General features: G+C 40.7%; 4 protein-coding genes across 5 annotated transcripts in view; all 4 read left to right on the top strand.

Annotated features, from left to right (window-relative positions):
* rpl10a (ribosomal protein L10a) overlaps positions 1–18,561 on the top strand; it is a 199,148-nt gene that overhangs the window by 180,290 nt on the left and 297 nt on the right. Inside the window, exons 1-5 of one of the 2 annotated variants that reach the window (XM_061058410.1) lie at positions 16,707–16,807; positions 17,210–17,281; positions 17,379–17,459; positions 18,103–18,251; positions 18,349–18,521. In XM_061058410.1, the coding sequence (XP_060914393.1) occupies positions 16,803–16,807; positions 17,210–17,281; positions 17,379–17,459; positions 18,103–18,251; positions 18,349–18,521 (480 nt within the window). In that variant the 5' untranslated portion in view covers positions 16,707–16,802. Of the gene's footprint in view, positions 1–16,706; positions 16,808–17,208; positions 17,282–17,378; positions 17,460–18,102; positions 18,252–18,348; positions 18,522–18,561 lie in introns of those variants that run through there. The other variant, XM_061058411.1, reaches the window with a different exon arrangement.
* Positions 256–6,984, top strand: ppardb (peroxisome proliferator-activated receptor delta b). The gene is made up of 8 exons (XM_061058616.1): positions 256–633; positions 2,269–2,667; positions 2,754–2,905; positions 3,011–3,149; positions 3,624–3,826; positions 4,033–4,239; positions 4,337–4,580; positions 4,985–6,984. The coding sequence occupies exons 2-8, from the start codon at positions 2,328–2,330 to the stop codon at positions 5,230–5,232; spliced, it is 1,533 nt and encodes a 510-aa protein (XP_060914599.1). The 5' UTR covers positions 256–633; positions 2,269–2,327; the 3' UTR covers positions 5,233–6,984.
* mkrn4 (makorin, ring finger protein, 4) lies at positions 7,155–11,099 on the top strand. Its single transcript, XM_061058617.1, has 8 exons — positions 7,155–7,306; positions 8,201–8,329; positions 8,438–8,673; positions 8,753–8,841; positions 8,923–9,206; positions 9,284–9,391; positions 10,024–10,123; positions 10,215–11,099. Exons 1-8 carry the CDS (start codon positions 7,236–7,238, stop codon positions 10,365–10,367), a joined length of 1,170 nt encoding a protein of 389 aa, XP_060914600.1. The 5' UTR covers positions 7,155–7,235; the 3' UTR covers positions 10,368–11,099.
* fance (FA complementation group E) lies at positions 11,240–15,506 on the top strand. Its single transcript, XM_061058615.1, has 10 exons — positions 11,240–11,557; positions 13,145–13,727; positions 13,898–13,942; positions 14,025–14,081; positions 14,178–14,321; positions 14,405–14,528; positions 14,737–14,812; positions 14,901–14,967; positions 15,060–15,185; positions 15,269–15,506. Exons 1-10 carry the CDS (start codon positions 11,349–11,351, stop codon positions 15,371–15,373), a joined length of 1,536 nt encoding a protein of 511 aa, XP_060914598.1. The 5' UTR covers positions 11,240–11,348; the 3' UTR covers positions 15,374–15,506.

Here is an 18,561-nt window from a genome sequence, read left to right as displayed (position 1 = left end):
TTGTATTTCCAAAGTCTCAAAATGCGCTTTTTTTAATTTCCACAAACGCAGAATAAATGATGTAAGTCACAGAAAATAACAGTGTACCTAAACGTTATCTGAGACCTTGGATAGTGTTGGCAGGATCCAGCCTGACACATGTGTGTGTGTGTGTGTGTGTGTGTGTGTGTGTGTGTGTGTGTGTGTTTTTGTGTGTGTGTTTTTGTGTGTCCTGGCATGTGACGATGGAGGAGGAGGAGGAGGAGAGTGGGTGATAGAGGGGAGGGGGGGGTGCAGCAAAGCAAAGCAAAGCTAGGAGCAACAAGGGGAGAGTCGAAGAGGGATTATCTGTTAACTATGCTTATCTGCGTGTGATATGGCAGCGAGAGAAAAAAAAGTGTCCAAACTGCTTTACTGTAGAGTCGAGCTCAGAGGATTGTCAACCACACGGAGGCCTGGATCAGTCTGAAGTTTGTGTTAGCAGTCTGACGTTAGCTCATGCTGCTAGCTCAACTCCTGCTGGTGACTTTAAACAACTTGTCAACAGCCCGATCACGACGAGGCTACTCTCTCCCCCCCCCCTTGTTTATTTAGCTCGGTGGCAGTGTGTCGTTTGCGAAGAAATCCTGTGAATCCGCAGCAGCATTGAGAGAGGTAAGCTATCTTGGCAGCAGAGCTAACGTTATTTAAGGGCACACACGGGGAATGTGGGTCAGCAGCTAAAAGCTAGTGGTAGTTCAGTCAACATTCAAGGTTAGTTGCTGGCTAACTAGCTGAGTTAGCTAGCAGTTGCAGGCACTCTTCGACGGCTGAAGCGTCCCAATTTGCGATTATTAATGTTTGATTTGAATTATTAAAAAAACCTGGATGGTTATCTTGTGTATGACTGAACCGTCCTTTCATTTCTAAAATACTAATACCCAGTTACCGTCCTGTCAGTGACTTTATACAATACAGTTATATTTGCAGATTAACCAGTGTGACAGGTTGTCTGGTGGACAAGTCCGAACACTTCTCATGTGGACTTTTCAACGCAACCTTGCGAAAACAGCCTTTTTGTACCGTGTTTAACTTTTTGGGCCGTCATGTGATGTTAGTATGAACTCTGAAAACATTAATAAACGTCTTTATAAATGAGGCTGTTTGTCAGGGCGGATTAATCCACTAGGGGGCCGCGGGGAAAAATATGTAACCCTCCACCCCCAAAGCCCCTCTCCCTCCACAGCCTGCACCAGCGATCAACACCGCCCAGTGTGTACATAGTGCATGCACCCTGTCCCCTTAACGCGGCACCCACCTAGTACACTGTGCTCTCTAGCATGAGGCAAACAATAATACAGATGTCTCCCAGCTCCAGTAGAGACAAAATTGACTGTTTTTTTTGAGATAGTGGAGAACAGACTGAAATGTTTGGGGCACATTGTGAGACCAAAGACTATGGCTGCCTAAGGGGTCATTGCGTGGGGGTGCTGTTTGTTCAGCAGAATGTGGCTATTATTAATGTTTAGGTGTTGTGTTTTAATTAGACCAAAGCACCTTTGTGACATAAACTTATTGGAAATTATTTTTAAAAAATCTTCCAACACAGATTTTTGCAATACTTTGGCAGCTGTTTTTTTATTCTGTTCGCAGTCGTAGCAAGAAAGAGACAAGCCTTCATCATTTTTGTAATATTTTCAAATGTTCTCTTGCATAATATGTACCCGTTATTGATTTACACATGCCATACCAGATTGTATGAGTATGCACCCCTCTTAGTCAGGTGTTGCAAGTTTGTTTACTCGCTAAACTAAGGGCACTCCGTTTTCTTAATGGTCCGAGGCCCCTTCTTGTCTTTCCAGTCTGTCGTGTAATCCAGGCATGTTGACCAAGCGTGTGTATATCATGTCATAAGCCTATTACTATCAAGGACATTCCCCTGCTGCTCTAACACAACCAGTAGTGATGTGTTGTCTCTAGAAAGGACATATGAACCTTGTCAAGATAAGTGAATGCACTTATTTCAGTTCGAAGGGATTCACTTAAACCAAAGCTTAAATAGTCATATAGTTCATGCGTTTTTGCCAGGGTGCGTGCAAAAAAAATAACAGACCATATTAGGAGCATTTTGGCTCTGTAACATCTTGTAAAAAAGCTTTGCACTCAGTTCAGCTAGTGACTGGTTACTCCAAATCAACAGTTAAGCTCTTGATGATATGGTGGACATATTTCTTAGAAATGAAATCCATATTTGAAGTACACATTTTTGATACCGGCATATTTAACAAAAGTATTTTTCTTCTTCAATAGTGGAGCTATGATGACAACGTGACAGGAGGGGAGCCGCTGAGTCAGCTTCAACCGCAGCTATGGAAGAGTTTCAGCAAACTGAAACTGTGCAGCACAAAAGGGTGAACGGCTACTCTGAACCCAAATCCCCCCGGAACACAGCTGACGTCAGGTGGACGCCACCACAGGGAGAGTCTGGTGGTTCTGACAGCTGTGGGGGGACAAGTGTGTCGGAGCTCACCGACCTACAAGAGCTGAAGGGCAGGGAAAGTGAGGATGAGGAGGACAGGGAGGAGACAGAAGTAGTCCCTGCCTCTAAAGGCCTAAAGGGGGACCAGAAGAAAAAAGAGAAAGAAAGTCTGGATCAGGTGGAGAACAATCATAGCAAGAAGAACAGCAGTGCAGCATCCAGCTACACAGGTATTTTTCTTCCTTTGTTTCACTTCCTGAGAAAGGGAGCGTGACAGATTTGTTTTAATATGCATGGTTTGTTTTTTGTTATGCAGACCTGTCGCACACGTCATCACCCTCGTTATCAGAACAGCTTCGTCTTGGCCGAGAAGACACCACCGGGGCTGGGATCAGCGTGGAGTGTAAGGTCTGCGGAGACAAGGCCTCTGGTTTCCACTACGGTGTGCATGCCTGTGAGGGCTGCAAGGTAAATGCAGTGTTTGAATAATGTGGAAGAGCACATTTGGGTTACCAAGTTCAATACCAGCATGTCTGAGCTGCTGAACCGGTTGTGTTGTTTGTTGTCACTCAGGGCTTTTTCCGGCGAACTGTGCGGATGAAACTCGAATATGATCGCTGCGAGCGGTCTTGCAAGATTCAGAAGAAGAATCGAAACAAGTGCCAATATTGTCGCTTCCAGAAGTGCCTGTCTTTGGGAATGTCCCATGATGGTGAGAGGGATAATATTAGTTTAGTAACTTTAATTATTTTTTACAAATGCGAGAACTGAATTGGAATGTAATTTGCAAACCAGGTTAAGTTCCTTTAAAAATGTTAATGAAATAATGAATTGCATGAGAAAGTCTGAATGATTTAGCTTGATATGAGCAGTGACATACATTGAAACAGCTTAATGGTGTTTGTACACCTTGTTAGGTGGTAAGACAACTCAATAACTATAACATTTGATGTAGTTTCTTGCACTTTTAAAACATGCAATTTCCCTTGATTTGTTGAGGTGATTTCAAATATTGATCAATTATATTTTTGATTTGCTGAAGTTGGTATTTTACTAGTCATTAAAAAAACAACATTGTGTATCAGAAGCCAACAAAAGTCCTATCAAACTTATGACCTGCGTGAAATATCTACTTAAAATAAGCCCATCTTGTGTGTGTGAATTGTGTCTGTGTGTGTTTGCTTAGCGATCCGATACGGACGTATGCCTGAGGCGGAGAGGAAGAAGCTGGTTGCGGGCCTGCTTGCAGAAGAACTGAATGTTGGTAAACCAGGTGGCTCTGACCTGAAGACCTTGGCCAAACAAGTCAACACAGCCTACTTGAAGAACCTCAGCATGACCAAGAAGAGGGCCCGCAGTATCCTGACCGGCAAAACCAGCAGCACCTCGGTTAGTCAGTGGAACTCATTCTGGTTTAAAGCTTCATCTGAAACAAGCAAGAGAACCACTTCTTAATAAATGAGGAGTTGTTTTATTGTGTGCTTATCCTTAGCTACATAGCTTACCTTTCAAGAATGTCACTCAAAGTATATAATAGGAGCAATTTAAAGTAACTTAAGGTTTATTATGACAAATTACTTATTTTCCCTCTTCAGCCGTTTGTGATCTACGATGTGGACACACTCTGGAAGGCAGAAAGTGGTTTGGTTTGGAGCCAGTTAGTTCCAGGTGCGCCCCTGACCAAGGAGATCGGTGTCCATGTTTTCTACCGCTGCCAATGCACTACAGTTGAGACTGTGCGAGAACTCACAGAGTTTGCCAAGTGCATTCCAGGGTTTGTGGACCTCTTCCTTAATGACCAGGTGAGTTTCCGTCTACTCCCTCTGCCGCACAATGAGAGGATTTGTGATTGTGTAAGGCGAAGGGACTAATGCGCAATCATCTGTGTTCTTTCTGCAGGTGACTCTGCTGAAGTATGGGGTGCATGAGGCTATTTTTGCCATGCTTCCTTCACTCATGAACAAAGATGGGTTGCTAGTGGCCAACGGCAAGGGCTTTGTGACCAGGGAGTTCCTGCGCAGCTTAAGAAAGCCTTTCAGTGAGATCATGGAGCCCAAGTTTGAGTTTGCTGTAAAGTTTAATGCCCTGGAGCTGGATGACAGCGACTTGGCCCTGTTTGTGGCTGCCATCATTCTCTGTGGAGGTGAGACTGACAAGGTTTCTTTAAAAGTATGAAGAATGCCACGTTAGCTTGTTTTTATTCTCAGCGTATCCACGTCTTAAAGAGTCCAGGGTCCAAGCTGTTTAGGCTGGGTCATAGTTACATTAACTGGGAAATTGTATTAAATAAAAAATAAAGTTAGGGAATAAATAGAAGGTGATATAAAAAAAAAAGAATTCCCAGAAAATATTTTCTGAACTGGTTTGTGTCATTCTTTCGTACTGTAGCATTAATGCTTGTAAAACAGGTAATACATAGCATTCTAACTGGCATTAAAAGGATCTCAAACGTCTTGAATTTTACTTTTTGCATACAGAATACAGAAACCCTGTATTTTTGTAGTAAAATTATACTCATTGTAGGATGTTCCCTTCTTGTTCTCCCAGATCGTCCCGGGCTAATAAACGTGAAGCAGGTGGAGCAGAGTCAGGACAGCATTCTCCAGGCGCTAGACCTCCACCTACAAGCAAACCACTCTGACTCAGTCTACCTCTTCCCCAAGCTGCTGCAGAAGATGGCCGACCTCCGCCAGTTGGTTACAGAGAACATTCACCTTGTCCAAAAGATCAAAAAGACTGAGTCTGAGACCTCGCTCCACCCTCTACTACAGGAGATCTACAAAGACATGTATTAGTATTCAGCACAGGCTGCTTTTAGCAATACTGTTACAAACTGAACTGACATTTATAATAATACACTTCATTCAGTTCAAGCACTGGTCCACGTACGGGCATGGATTTTAACAAGTCCACATGAGGCAAAGTCAAGTGGTAGGGCGAAAACAATCAACAAAGTCTTCTCAATGTCAGCATTACCCTCAGCACAGCAGTGTGTGTGTGTGAGTATGTGTGTGTGTAAGAGATGAGCATCTGGAATCATTTGCTGCAAGTCCTAGTTTTCCACAACATTCACTTAACAGAGAGACTGGTATGTTTTCTCACCGAGGCTGCTCCTATTACATCCTAATAGCAAAGTTGACCCCCCGAGCAGTATCGAGAGAGCTTCTCCTCACTCACCTCAGCTCTGTGTTTCTAGTGAAGGGAAAGCATTTCATATTCTTACACCAATGGCATATTTAATTTAGAAATGAGTTTTCAGCTCACATTGTTGAAGAGTTTCTTAAAATGCCTTTTGGTAGAGTGATTGTTCTCAGACTTTTGGCAAAACTGAAGATGCACACATTTGTTTTTTGTTTACATCATTATCATGATTATCAATGACTGCTACTTTTGCCTTCTGGTTTCTAGAACACAAACTGGGCTGGCTCCAGCAGTGCAGAGCTCTCTCAAAGCAGCTCTCTGTGCAATACCCTTTTTCCATTTGTCAATAAATGTGGAGATCCAAGTTACATAGGTTTTGTCTTAAAGCCATATACCTAAGTGGTAACTTAATATGGACTATGCTGCACAGATTTTGTTTCTGAGGCTGACACTATAAATACACGACCCATTCAAGTACAAGGGACCGCATGTTTTTTTTCCTTTATGTTAACAAACAAATTATCACAATTGCCATTTTTATTTTTTTTCTTAGTTGAATTTGTAATGATATGACTAATTATTTGTAATTGTTGATCATTCTTGCTAGGACAAAACATGAATTATCATCTTGTTTTATGTACTAAGTATTTTTGTTTCTTTTGTATTACATGCCTGACTATTTAGTTTAGGTTTTACCAAATATATCATCAAGCATACCTACAAACTTTTCCTTGTTGAGGAATTTTGGTTTCATGTCTTAGCGGGATTAACCTAAAACCAGCACACTGTACCATAATGTCATTATTGGATAGAAATTTACCATCCAATATCCGATATAAATCTTCTCTGTATTTACCCATGATACAACCGGTCTTAAATTCTCTGGTAGACACGACATGTAACAGCCTTACATTACTGTAGGATTCATGTTTTCCACGTTTTTCCTCCCTCTTGTTACACCGCCTTTTTTCCACTGTACTTATTCTGAATGGACTTCAGTGTTTCGTCACTGGTGCACAGTCTTCTCCTCTTGTGCTCTTACTCTGTCTTGATCCCTATCTACCTCTAATGTATGATCTCTGACATTATTCCACTGTCTCATCTTATCTCTTACCTTTTTTTTTTTTGGGCCTTAATTCCTGCTATTGGTGCAAATTTGATATTACTGACTGATGTGCAGAGTGCCAAGATAGTGAAGTGTGTGGATGGATAAAAGAAGAAAGTACACCAAAAACAGTTGTCGATGTAAGCTACCTCTATGCCTGTGTTATTGATGGACTGACATGTTTTTTTCCCCACAAAAACATGTTAAGACTTGAATTAATTTCGTCCTAATAGTCACTTGTAACCAATATGCAAATCTAGTTAGTCACATCTCACTTATAAACTTTGTTAGAAACATAAAACACTGATTTTTCTCAATTTATTTAATCACACAGATGATATCACACATGCTGGTTTATCAACTTTATCACTTGTAAACACACCGGTTATCCCTTGGTGTGATCACCATAAATAATGAAAACAGTGGAGAAGTTCTGTGGATGGAATGGTTCGGTTACGTAAAGAACAAACGTCAACGTCTCGTTGCTATTGGCTCGTTGCTATGTTAATTGGTGGAAGGATCCGGCTGTTCACTATTTAGCTAGGTAGTAGGATGGAGGGGGTTTGGCGGCATGCTCAAAACACACGGAGGATGGAATCGGCCAGTAATGGCGGTATCTGTAGGTAAGCAGCCATTTGAGACACAACAAAATTGACAACCTGATAGGATTGTGCTTTTGAAAGTCGTTGTGTTGAACCGCATGAAGTCTACTCAACTCCGGCTGTGATTCATTTGAATGTGGACGTTGCTGCGAAACGTTTTTTAGAAATGCAGTTTTTTTTTAATATTGAATCGTGAACGTTTATTTATGGTCTGATTGTGTCGAAAAGGAAAGAGTGGTAGTGTAGAGAGCCACATGAAGTGAATAACTCGTGTTACGGGTCGTTGTGTAGCGTTAGCTGGTAACGTGAAGTTGTTATGGTAACACTTCAGTTAGAGTCTGAATCTAACCGTCGTCTTCAGTGTTGTGATATGGAGTTGAACCTCCTTTTAGTTCTTTCAGAGACCCGGGGGGAACTTTGTGCAGCAGCTTGAGGCCTTGATTTCCGTCAGCATGTAAACAACAATGTTGAGGCATCCTGTGTGGGCAAAGTTTATCAACTTATCTCAACACCCAGCCAGCCAGATATACATAAACACAAACTGCTTAAACATGTAGATGACTCGATGTCTCCTTTAATACATTTCGTGTCGTGGTTATATCGGTTTATTTCTGTAATTTATAGTTTCACCAGCTCGCTCCCAGAAGGTCTACTTTCTCAACCAGTTGACTCAATATAGTATTGTTGAGTTTAAACTCATTTTAAGCCGCCTTGCTTCGTAACTTTAGAGGAATTGCAAACGATTTTTCTTTATTCCCCTGAGCTTCCGGGGCTCTGATAACTTATTTTGACTTGAGGACCCCCCCCCACACACACACACACACACACACACACACACACACACACACACACAGAGGAAACATGTTTGCTCCAGAGGCTTTGTGGTAGAAATTAACTCCTCTCTTTCCATTACAGACGTTTTATTAATGGCTGTTGCAGATTTGGTTCAAGGTGTAATTATCGACATGAATGGCCAGTCATACCAACAGCCCAAATATGTAGGTACTTTCAGAAAGGTGGTTGCTGGTATGGTGAAAACTGCAGGTAAACTATAACCCCCCCCCCCCCCTTCCTTCCCCAGTTGTATGTACAGTATTTCAGAGTGCTTTCATACAAAGTTCCTTTGCTCACTCAATATCTCCTAACTATTAGGTACATCCATGTCCATCAACCTGAAGGCGCAGGTAGAAGAAGTTCAGTGCCTGCCTTCTCCTCCTCCAGTGTTGTTTATGCTCCCCCTGCCAGAAGAGGGTCAGAGCCTGCTCTTTTGCACGCCGAGGTGATGTCCAGGCTGGAATGCAACAGATCAGAGTCGGTGGTTAATGTCTCAAATCCTCTACACAATACTGGGCGTCTCGCAACAGGTATCGCTGAGGAACAGACACAAGGTACTGGATGTTTTTATGGTTGAGACTGGCTTTTCTTAGCATGTCTGCTTACTTAACCCTTTGTTTTTTTTCTGTGCAGATACTGACTCTCATCTTGCTGCTTCTGGGGAATCGTCTCAGAGCTTAAACATTGCTCAAGCGAGTGCCCACAGCAGATGTAATGAGCAGGTACACGTTGTCCCTACAGGCAATGTTATCAACACATTTAACCCAGCAGGCTTAAACTGATTGCCCGGTTTCTGTGTCCAGGAGGCTTCTTCAAATGAGACAACAGAGGGTGAGAGTGATAGTAGTAGTAGTGGTGGTGCTGCTGCTGCTGTGTTGGCCCCTAGTACCGAAAGGTCAGTGGGGGAATTGGAGGCCTACCATCAAAGTAAAAATGTGACCTGTGGCATCTGCATGGAAACGGTGTATGAAAAGCAAGATCCAAGAAGCCATATGTTTGGAATCTTGCCCAACTGCTGTCACTCCTACTGTTTACAATGCATCATGACCTGGAGGAAAACAAAAGACCTTGGGCCAGACACAGTGAAGTAGGTGTCATATGTAAATGAATCATCCGGCCCACATAAGAACGATGACTAACATGACTTTTATATTGATTCATCAGGACCTGCCCACAGTGCCGAGTGAGGTCCGCCTTTTACGTGCCGAACAAATACTGGGTTGAGGGACAAGCAAAGGAACGCTTAATTGCGTCCTTCAAAGACAGATTCAGGTATGAGGTTAGACTCAGTTTTGTTAGCACCAGTAATGACAACAGAAAGGCTAAAGGAATTAAAATGTGTTTGCTTTAGAGTTTGTGGGGGGGAAACAGGAAATATGTTTCATGAAACTAATCAGTAGCTGAATACTGTGTTTTTGATTCTTCCATTAAGAATATGGTTTAAGTAAACTAACATGTTGATTTTAATTTGTTTTGTATAGGGAACATAACGAATGTAACAGTTGGCCCTTATTAATTGTGATTATCAAATGCCTTTTTGCACTTGTAACTTTACTGAAGTTGGATCCTCATTAGCTTTTTACTTAGGATGAATTCTACTTTCGCTTTTAATTAGTTGAAGTAAACACAACCACTAGATAAAAACCTCTTGGGGAAAAAAATGAACTGTAGTTAAACAAATAATATTTAGATGGGATGTGAATTTTTGTTCATTTATGCAAAGTGTTTTTCACTTTCTCTGCTAAATGACATCCTGAATTCTACAGCTGCATTGTGCTTTTACAAGAGTTTAGCTGACACTGAATGTGGTGTTGCAGCAACTGGAAAACAAAACTGGATCTAAAATGCTGAATCTTACTGTGTCGGTTTGTGAATAAATGCAACACATCTGTCTCTGATTTCAGTAAGAGAAGCTGCACTTACTATTCACGATACGGATGCTGCCCCTTCAAAACGGAATGCCTTTATCGGCATGACAAACATTCACGTCGCAGGTCATTTCAGGTAAATAGAATCCAATGCTTGCCATATAACGTCTGCGTGCATTAAATAATGTGTGGTGGTTTTGCATTCCCTTCTTTTTCCCCCTCAACAGTGTCCTATAGAAGATGAAGATGAATACGATGGTGTAGATCTGCTTAATCTTTTCATAGCCATGACCCTGCTCGGTGGTGAAGACGACGATGATGATGACGACGACGATGATTACGATTTCCCTTTTTACCTAGCTGCGGAGTATGGTTTCTGAGCTTTTTCATTTTTTTGTCAGTGCTTGAAACCATTGAACGGGGTTTTAAATGTAAAACTGGCCCCAGAAGAACACATGGCTGTTTTGACCCCTCTGTCCTCATCAGATACGTATAAGAACATATATAGAAGCCGTGACCAAGCTCCGGGATATCAACCATGCACCATGGAGGGCCAAGGGTGTCCAGGTTTTAAATTACAGTTGGACTACAGCAGGTCATTTTAATGACCAGTCCTCCTTCAGCCAGAGAGGAACTAAGCTTTGAAATCACCTGCTACAGTCGATTTGGCTACTTGGCTTTCCACAGCACATGGTATGTTGCCCCTGCTCTAGGAAAAAAAAAAACGATTTTTGTGTCGGACAGATGTTTACTCCCCAATGAACTTGTTGTTTGATCTTATGCCTTCTAGTTTAAATCCTTCTCCCAAGACCAGAGTGCTTAAAGTTGTTGCTGATGTTAATTTCCAGAAGCAGCTCCATTGAGTGCTCACTTGATGTTTCTGTCCAAGCAATTTGCACCATTTTGATATTTTAAAGTGTTGAGTGGATGGTAGTTTTAATTGTCTATAGATAAAAAGTGTACTGTAACCCTTCTTGCTGAAGTCCACTACTGATGTTACCTGCCTTGATTGATAATCCTCCTTTTCAAGATTTGGCAAGAACAGAAAATTGAGATTTTATTTCTTTTAAACAAGTTGTACTTGTACACAGAAAATAAAACATTGCTTCACATTTTGTCTCCCTAAAATGATGTGTCTTGCTCCTATTGATTTAGTTTGTTTTGGTTATATATCAGTTACTGTTAGGTTGATTCTAGTGCTCTTCACTTTAAGCACTAGATGGCGGTGTGGCGCAAGGTTTAGAGTAATTACTCACGAAGAAGAGTCGTAAAAAAAACTGGCGGGTTAGCTGACAGCAGCAGACTGGCCACACTCAGACTCTAAATGGTCACACTCTTGGGGTAAAACTGAAAGCAGAGTTATGGACGCTGGTGTTCTTCTCGGTCGGTTTGACGGGCAGTCGAAGCTTCTTGTCCGGGCTCTTCTCTCTGGAGCCACCGGAGCCGAGAGAGCACTGGACGTCTTCCACAGGCAGCAGCGGGCCAGTAATATGTCAATATCAGCCTTCATAGATGCACTGTGTCAGGAAGAAATAAACTGTCGAGCTGAAGAGGTTCTGCCACTATCAGTGTAAGTTAAACCCATAGACTGTGAACATTACGCTTTACGCACCACATGCTACACCAACCTCCACTGTGCAAGCAGGTTGAATATTTCAGGTGACGTCTCAATTAACCTCCTTTTTATTGTGGAAATACAATAAGGTGTGTATCTGGACTAACTGAAGCCAAACTCTCCTAGAGGAAACTGTATTAAGAAGCTATTTGTTGTTTTAAGGAAACTCGCTAAAAACTGAATTTGGACTCTTCATAACAACTCAAGCAGACATTTTTATTTTAACAATTGTTGCTGTATAGGCCTACTACGATTACTTTTAAATCCACATTTGACTGCTTCAGTCAGCTTTAAAAGTAAGTAACCAGCACTGGCCATTATAAAAGATTAAAAACGGTTAACAATCTTTCTGCCATAGACTGTAAAAAAAAAATAATAATAATTAGATACAGTCTTTGCTTTCTACCCAGACAAATTGTAGGTGTTACGTAGTTGTTCGCGTCCAAACAAAGAGACCCTCAGCCAAACTTAAAGCTGCTCCATTAGGTTATGTATACTTGAGACCCAGAATGTCTGCCTATCTCTAGGGACCCATTTCACAGTTAGAATCTGCTTTTCTGAATCATATATTAAATAAAAAAGACAGAAACACGGATAGAAAAATGGCTTTTATCAGTATAAATTCAATGATAATTTTAATTTTAGTCATTGCTGTATTATTCCTTGTATTCCAGGAGGACTCTGTTATAGAGTGACAGCTGATTTAAACCCAGGATTTATATTCAGATTTAACCTCTGAATCACTACTTGTGATTTAAACCGCAACATATTTTTTTATATCTGTGTTAGATTATGGTGACACATTGTACATGCATGCTTCTGCAGCAACTTTAAAACCACTTGATGCAAGTTTTCCATTCTGCTATTAGATTTATTACAGGTGATGCTTACAGCACCCGTCACTGCATCCTGTATAAAAATGTTGGTTGGTCCTCTCTCTCTGTTAGGCGAGACTTACATTTGTACCTTTTTATTTATAAAGCGCTGATTGGGATGCTGCCTCCTTACATTTCATCCATGTTAGTCTGATATTCTGGAGTGTATTACACACGATCGAATGACTGGCTTACACTGCAGGTTCCTAGAGCTCATTCTGAACCAGATCTGCTTTTGGCATCTTTGCACCATCAGCTTGGAATTTGTTACAAGGCACTTTAAAAATCAAGGCACTGGTCTCTTATGGCCATTTTAGATCTTTAATTATTAACTCCTTTACTTCTGATTGCACAGGTTTTAATTGATTTTGTTTTTAATACTTTTTATTATCTATTTGTTGGTTTTTAACTGATTTTGTTTATCTATGATGTGTATATATATATATGTGTGTGTATGTATACAGTATATGCTTATGTGTGTATGTGTACATACGTATATATGTATGTTTGTTATTTTTCATTGTTATCCTGCTCGATGTCATTGTAAATGAGGGTTATGTTCTCAATGATTTTCGAGTGTAAATAAAGACATAAATAAAAAAAATATCCCTTCAGTTTCATTTGTCAAATGATAATTTTCAGCCATTTTTTTCCTCAACTTTTCCAGACAACCCATGGTGTGCCTGTTTCCAAAACTTTTCATAAGAAACCTGCTCTCATTCATCCTTCTGCTTCAGCCGGTTCTTCCTCCGACAAAGGTTCTTCCTCTGCTGAAATGCATCAGCCAGGACCCTGATGTGAGCCCCTGGGTCGCTGCTCTGGTTAGACAGCTGAAGAGAAACATGGGGGTTCATAAAGGGATGCCTCTTTACACTCCAAGCTGTAGCCAAAGACTGAAGGAGCTTTCGCAGCGTTTCGTTAGTTGTGGTGAGACTGGAGGATGGGTGAAATGCTTTAGCTGTCAAACAGAGGAATCCGAATCACAGAGGGAATCTGGTTTATCAGAGCCAGGCACTCAAAGAAAGCGGAAGGGCAGCTTTGCTACTCTGGACTCAGATGGTGAGGAAACAGGACAGAAGAGTAAACGCATGAAGATGGATGTCTGTGTTAGTGAGTGTCTCCAAACTGAAGAACAAGGCCTTAAAGTAGAATTATCAGGACGTTTAGAAAGTGATGCTCCAGGAGAGGCCGCTGAGGAGCCGCTGCCAGCACCTGAACGTCCATATGATGCACTGCCTGAACATATAAAGGTAGGGTCCCTTAAAGGCAGGACAGGTTTAATCTAGCCCTTAATTTTCAAACTATTACATTTGTATTGACGAGCAGAATTAAGTAGTAATTGGCTTAAAATATTTACTTTCATTACACATATTATAGTTTAGGTAACACAACTTCAACAGCTATTTTTCTGTTTATTTAGGTCTCTGTTCTTCAAATAAAAGAATTACTGGAAAGTCACACAGAGGTAAAAGTCATATATATACAAATTATCTTCATATTAAGCACAGTCTTACTGTTTTTTTATTTCTCTTGCTGTCTGTTTGCAGTGGGACCAGAGCTCCATGAACATGTTCAAAGTGCTGAACGAGTGTGACCCCGGACAGGTATGTACTCAGTAATCAATGTTACTCTTTGTAAAATGTCTTTTGAAGTGTGAATTGAAGATGTTTTAAGTTGTTAATAGTATTTTAATTGTTTAGGTGGAGTTGTTATGTAGCATGCTGAGCTTTCCTGACATACCGGAGCAGACTCTGCCCAAACTGTGCAGCAGTATTTTGGCTCCATCTCTAGACATCAGCTACAGCACGGCAGCGACACTCATCAGGAGCCTCCTGTTGGAGAAGGTATATTGCTGAACATGCAAAGTATTAAATGGGATGTCACCATGTTTGATGCTTAAAGGGTTATAATCCTTCTCGACGTGCAGGTTCTGTCCCTGTCAGAACCGGCCTCCAGATGTCTTGCCACTGCAGCAACACAACTGTGCAGCCACTGTCCCAGACCAATGTGTCAAGCTCTAATCGGACCGGCTCTACAGGACAAGAACATAGGTGAGGAGAAGGTTTCAATCATTTGTACTTCACACCGACCTTCAAAGCCTGGTCAGAGGTGGTTATTGTCCGGCAGCTTTGGAGCTGGCATCGATGGAGTGTGCTAGTTCAAATACACAGAAACAGAACACATATTCTGAAGGGCTGATCCACGACTCTGGCCCTAGTGTCAGTTGATCCTCTCTTACGAGCTTTGTCTTATTTTCAGGGAATCCACAGGCGGAGCTCCTGAACAGACTGATAGAAGGATGCCTGGATTCACATTACAGACTGCTTGTCCTGCAGTAAGATAATATATTTGAATTCTGTATTCACGTGTCACTGCCTTTAAAAGTCAAAGAAGAAGAAGTCTTTTACTTTTTTTCCTTCTAGAATGACACTCAAAATATCATGGAATGAGGCAGTGCTCTCCATTATCCACAGCTTGTTAGACTCCAAGGTATTCCCTACGTGTATTGATTGGAAGAATTCTGAAAGACCACTTTCTCATAGTAATCTTTTTTTTTTTAAATGAGCTTTTTTTACTTTCAGCCTGACATGAGTGAAGAACTATTTGCAGAGTTCACAGAACAGCTCATCAGCCAGGGTCCTCAATTCACGAAGTCTGTGAAGTTTGCAAAAATGATGCTGACAGTCCTCACCAAATATAGCATTCATGTGAGTTTGGACATTTTTTTTTACTATGCATTATTGTTGTTGACTAAATGAAATTCTTCATCTTATTGCGCTCTTTTCTCCAGGTAACTGCTGCACACAAACAATCCCTGAACGGATGCCTGATGTTAAATGAGACCTTCCTGAAAAAGCCTCTCCAAGCTGCACTGAAAAGAATCACTGACTCATGAAGACTTTCTTATCCTCGACTTTGTTTTGCACGAGAGTCTTCTTAAAAGTTCAAACTTTTTCTGCTGTGATCTTCATGGCATGTTTGTGTTTGTGCTCTAATTGTTGAATAAAACATTTTCAACATTAAAAACTTGCAGTGGTGGAATATAATGTAACACAATTGAACAATTACAATATGAGGTCTTTTACCTAATTACCTTTAATAGGTAAATATTTCACCTTTAAATCCACAAAGATTATTTGACAGGTATACTGTTCAGAACAGCAGATTGAATATACACTTGTTAAAGATCATACATTATTCAGCTGTAAATAAAAAATGGAATTATGGGATAACTTGCATGAAACATCCAGATGATTAATGCTTGGCCTTTTATGGATAGCTTTCAATGTGTAAAGTGCAGAACTCCTTTTTGAGAATTTGATTCCAGAGGTAATTGTAGGGTATACAAAAAAACACGTTCTTAGTTGTAGTTAAACAGAAAATATCCATCAGTCCTATTAATATTAAGAATAGATGTTTATTGCCATTTGCACAGGTACAGGACAGTACAGGTACATTGGAATTCTTGTGCATTTCTCCCTGAGTCAGCTTCTACAAAAAAGTTAAAATTATATATAAAATAGAATAGCATTGTAAGAAAAAAATAAAGTACAAAAAAGTAAAAAATAAATAAGTTGTATTAACAGCTAAGTAAATTAAAATAAACTGTACAGAAGTTATACACTGTATTAAAGCAAAGATATAATACAAAAAAATAAAAATAACAGGGAACACTGTACAATGTACACTGTATTAAATAAGTAACATTGATCATGTCATAGTGAGTTTGGATTATTTTTTACAGTGTAATATGAGTAATCGGCTGAAATCAAAGAAGTTTTCTCCTCTCTCTTTCCAGAAACTATAATATTTTTGGTACCATAATGGAGGACATAAACAATGAACTTCTGTTGAATATATAGTGCATTTTCGGGAAAGTTGTATTCATAATGTACTGGGAAACAACCCCTACTGACAATTTTCACAAAAGAATTAGCACGTTGTAGTAAATCCCTGAAGGTTAAAAAAAAAACCAGCAAAAAAAAAAACTACTTCACAGTATTGATGATTTAGAATAATGAATGAATGAATTAGAATAATCGCTATTTATATACTGTATATATATATATATTTTCCCTTGTATTACTGTTGTTGTTGTTGTTGTTGTTGTTTGTGCTCCGTTTTCAAAGAGTCTGTTTCAACTGATAAGTGAAATATCCTTTATTTTTGTACATTTACTAGGTAAATAAAGTAAGGGGGAAAACTACCATGAAGTCGCTTTATGATGGCGTGTGGTGACGTCAGCCCAGCCGCATTTATTGTACGTAATTTCCTCCGGTACTTCCTTTTCCAACGTAGCAAGGAGAGAGGCGACAGCCGACAAAATGAGGTGAGGCTCAATTTTATTAATAAATGTCGAATAATAACATGTGTGTAAGGTTTTCTGAGTTCTTTAAGGCCCCTAACCTTTAAAGTTATAGTGGGATGCTGTATTTGTGTTTATAATACAGTTTTATGACAAGTTGGTGAGGCTAACATTAGGGACGGCACCATGGCGCCTGCCGGTGAGGGATACAATGCTTCAGTTTTAGGAGAAATCCATCAGCATCCACTGATTTAAAACGTATTTTATAATATAATCAAGCATTCGATGTATGAATTAACACATCCAGATGATAATATGATGCTTATTTTTGAGTTGTGATTTTTTTTTTTTAGATCGCTGCTTATTGAGCTTTTTCATGTATTATAGGCGACTTGTTTTAATTTATCTTCACTATTTGAATTACAGTAAGGTCTCCAGGGATACGTTATATGAAGCCGTGAAGGAGGTCCTGCAGGGATCTCTGACCAAGCCAAGGAAGTAAGTTCAATGTTGGGGAAAAGTGTTAAATATGTGACTTTTTTTGGAAGGGAAATGAAATGCAGGAATGGCATTACAACTTTATTTCCGTCTGTAGGTTCACGGAGTCGGTGGAGCTGCAGATCAGCTTGAAAAACTATGATCCCCAGAAGGACAAGCGTTTCTCCGGCACTGTCAGGTTCGACCTTTTACTGTTTCACCCAACCTTTTCCCTGTGTGCTTCCAGCCCTGTCTGAGTATTTAAACAGCCAGTTGATTGGCAATTTCCTGTGGAAGTCTTTAAAGTAAGAAAATAACTAAAACGTAACAACAGACAGGCCAGGAGCAGACATGGAGAAGTACTCTGGGTAGTCTGACTGAGCTGACCCAGCCTTGGCTGGTGGAGGTGATGCAGACGGACCCCTACCCTGGGTCTTAAAACATGAGGGGAGGCTATGAGAGGCTGAGCTTCATGTTCATGTCCTCTGGCCGACCAATTTACATTACCTTACCAAAGAGGTCAGCTGGACACGGCTACTGTGGTGGTATGGGTAAGAATTTTTCTATTAAAGAGTTAAATCTGCAAGGTTTAATGTTGGTGTTGCAGAGTTTATGAATTTTAATGTCCTGACAAAACTAATGTTTTAGAGTACCTTATTAATTCAAATTGATCATGTAATCAATCGATGCAGTAAAAAGCACACTGCTGCTTTCATTTTTGTCACCATGATGCAGATTATGCTTCTGGGCTAACCATGTTTGCGCCTTCCTTACCAAAGGATGCCTCAGGGTTTGGTTAATGACTGGGAGCAGTGTATCTGACTGTGTGTGTTAATATGCAGGCTGAAGACTCTGCCCAGACCCAAGTTCGCTGTGTGTGTCCTGGGAGACCAGCAGCATTGTGATGAGGCCAAAGCAGCCGAGCTGCCACACATGGACATTGAGGCTCTCAAGAAGCTCAACAAGAACAAGAAGATGGTCAAGAAGCTCGGTATGAAGCTAGCATCATGACCCACACAGTCTCTCATCTGTAACCATTGATACCCAAGTCAGACGGGCATCTTACATTTTTGTTATTCCTCTTTTAGCCAAGAAGTACGATGCCTTCCTGGCCTCTGAGTCCTTGATCAAGCAGATCCCTCGTATCCTGGGACCTGGGCTGAACAAGGCCGGCAAGTTCCCCTCCCTGCTCACCCACAACGAGAACATGAATACCAAGGTGGACGAAGTCAAATCCACAATCAAATTCCAGATGAAGAAGGTATTCAGGCATAATTAAATCCTAACCACTCATCCTGTTT

This window comes from Labrus mixtus, chromosome 15 (assembly GCF_963584025.1).
Source record: "Labrus mixtus chromosome 15, fLabMix1.1, whole genome shotgun sequence".
NCBI classification, from domain to species: domain Eukaryota; kingdom Metazoa; phylum Chordata; class Actinopteri; order Labriformes; family Labridae; genus Labrus; species Labrus mixtus.
Note: the sequence above shows the minus strand (reverse complement) of the source record. Positions and strands in the feature narration are given on the sequence as shown.

Coding starts and splice junctions, on each gene's coding strand:
- ppardb (XM_061058616.1), top strand. CDS start 2,328: ATGGAAGAGTTTCAGCAAACTGAAACTGTGCAGCACAAAAGGGTGAAC. Junction 2,668..2,753: donor TGCAGCATCCAGCTACACAG/GTATTTTTCTTC, acceptor TTTGTTATGCAG/ACCTGTCGCACACGTCATCA. Junction 3,150..3,623: donor TTTGGGAATGTCCCATGATG/GTGAGAGGGATA, acceptor GTGTTTGCTTAG/CGATCCGATACGGACGTATG.
- fance (XM_061058615.1), top strand. CDS start 11,349: ATGGACGCTGGTGTTCTTCTCGGTCGGTTTGACGGGCAGTCGAAGCTT. Junction 14,529..14,736: donor TCTACAGGACAAGAACATAG/GTGAGGAGAAGG, acceptor TCTTATTTTCAG/GGAATCCACAGGCGGAGCTC. Junction 14,813..14,900: donor TACAGACTGCTTGTCCTGCA/GTAAGATAATAT, acceptor TTTTCCTTCTAG/AATGACACTCAAAATATCAT.
- mkrn4 (XM_061058617.1), top strand. CDS start 7,236: ATGGAGGGGGTTTGGCGGCATGCTCAAAACACACGGAGGATGGAATCG. Junction 7,307..8,200: donor AGTAATGGCGGTATCTGTAG/GTAAGCAGCCAT, acceptor TTTCCATTACAG/ACGTTTTATTAATGGCTGTT. Junction 8,842..8,922: donor ACAGCAGATGTAATGAGCAG/GTACACGTTGTC, acceptor TTCTGTGTCCAG/GAGGCTTCTTCAAATGAGAC.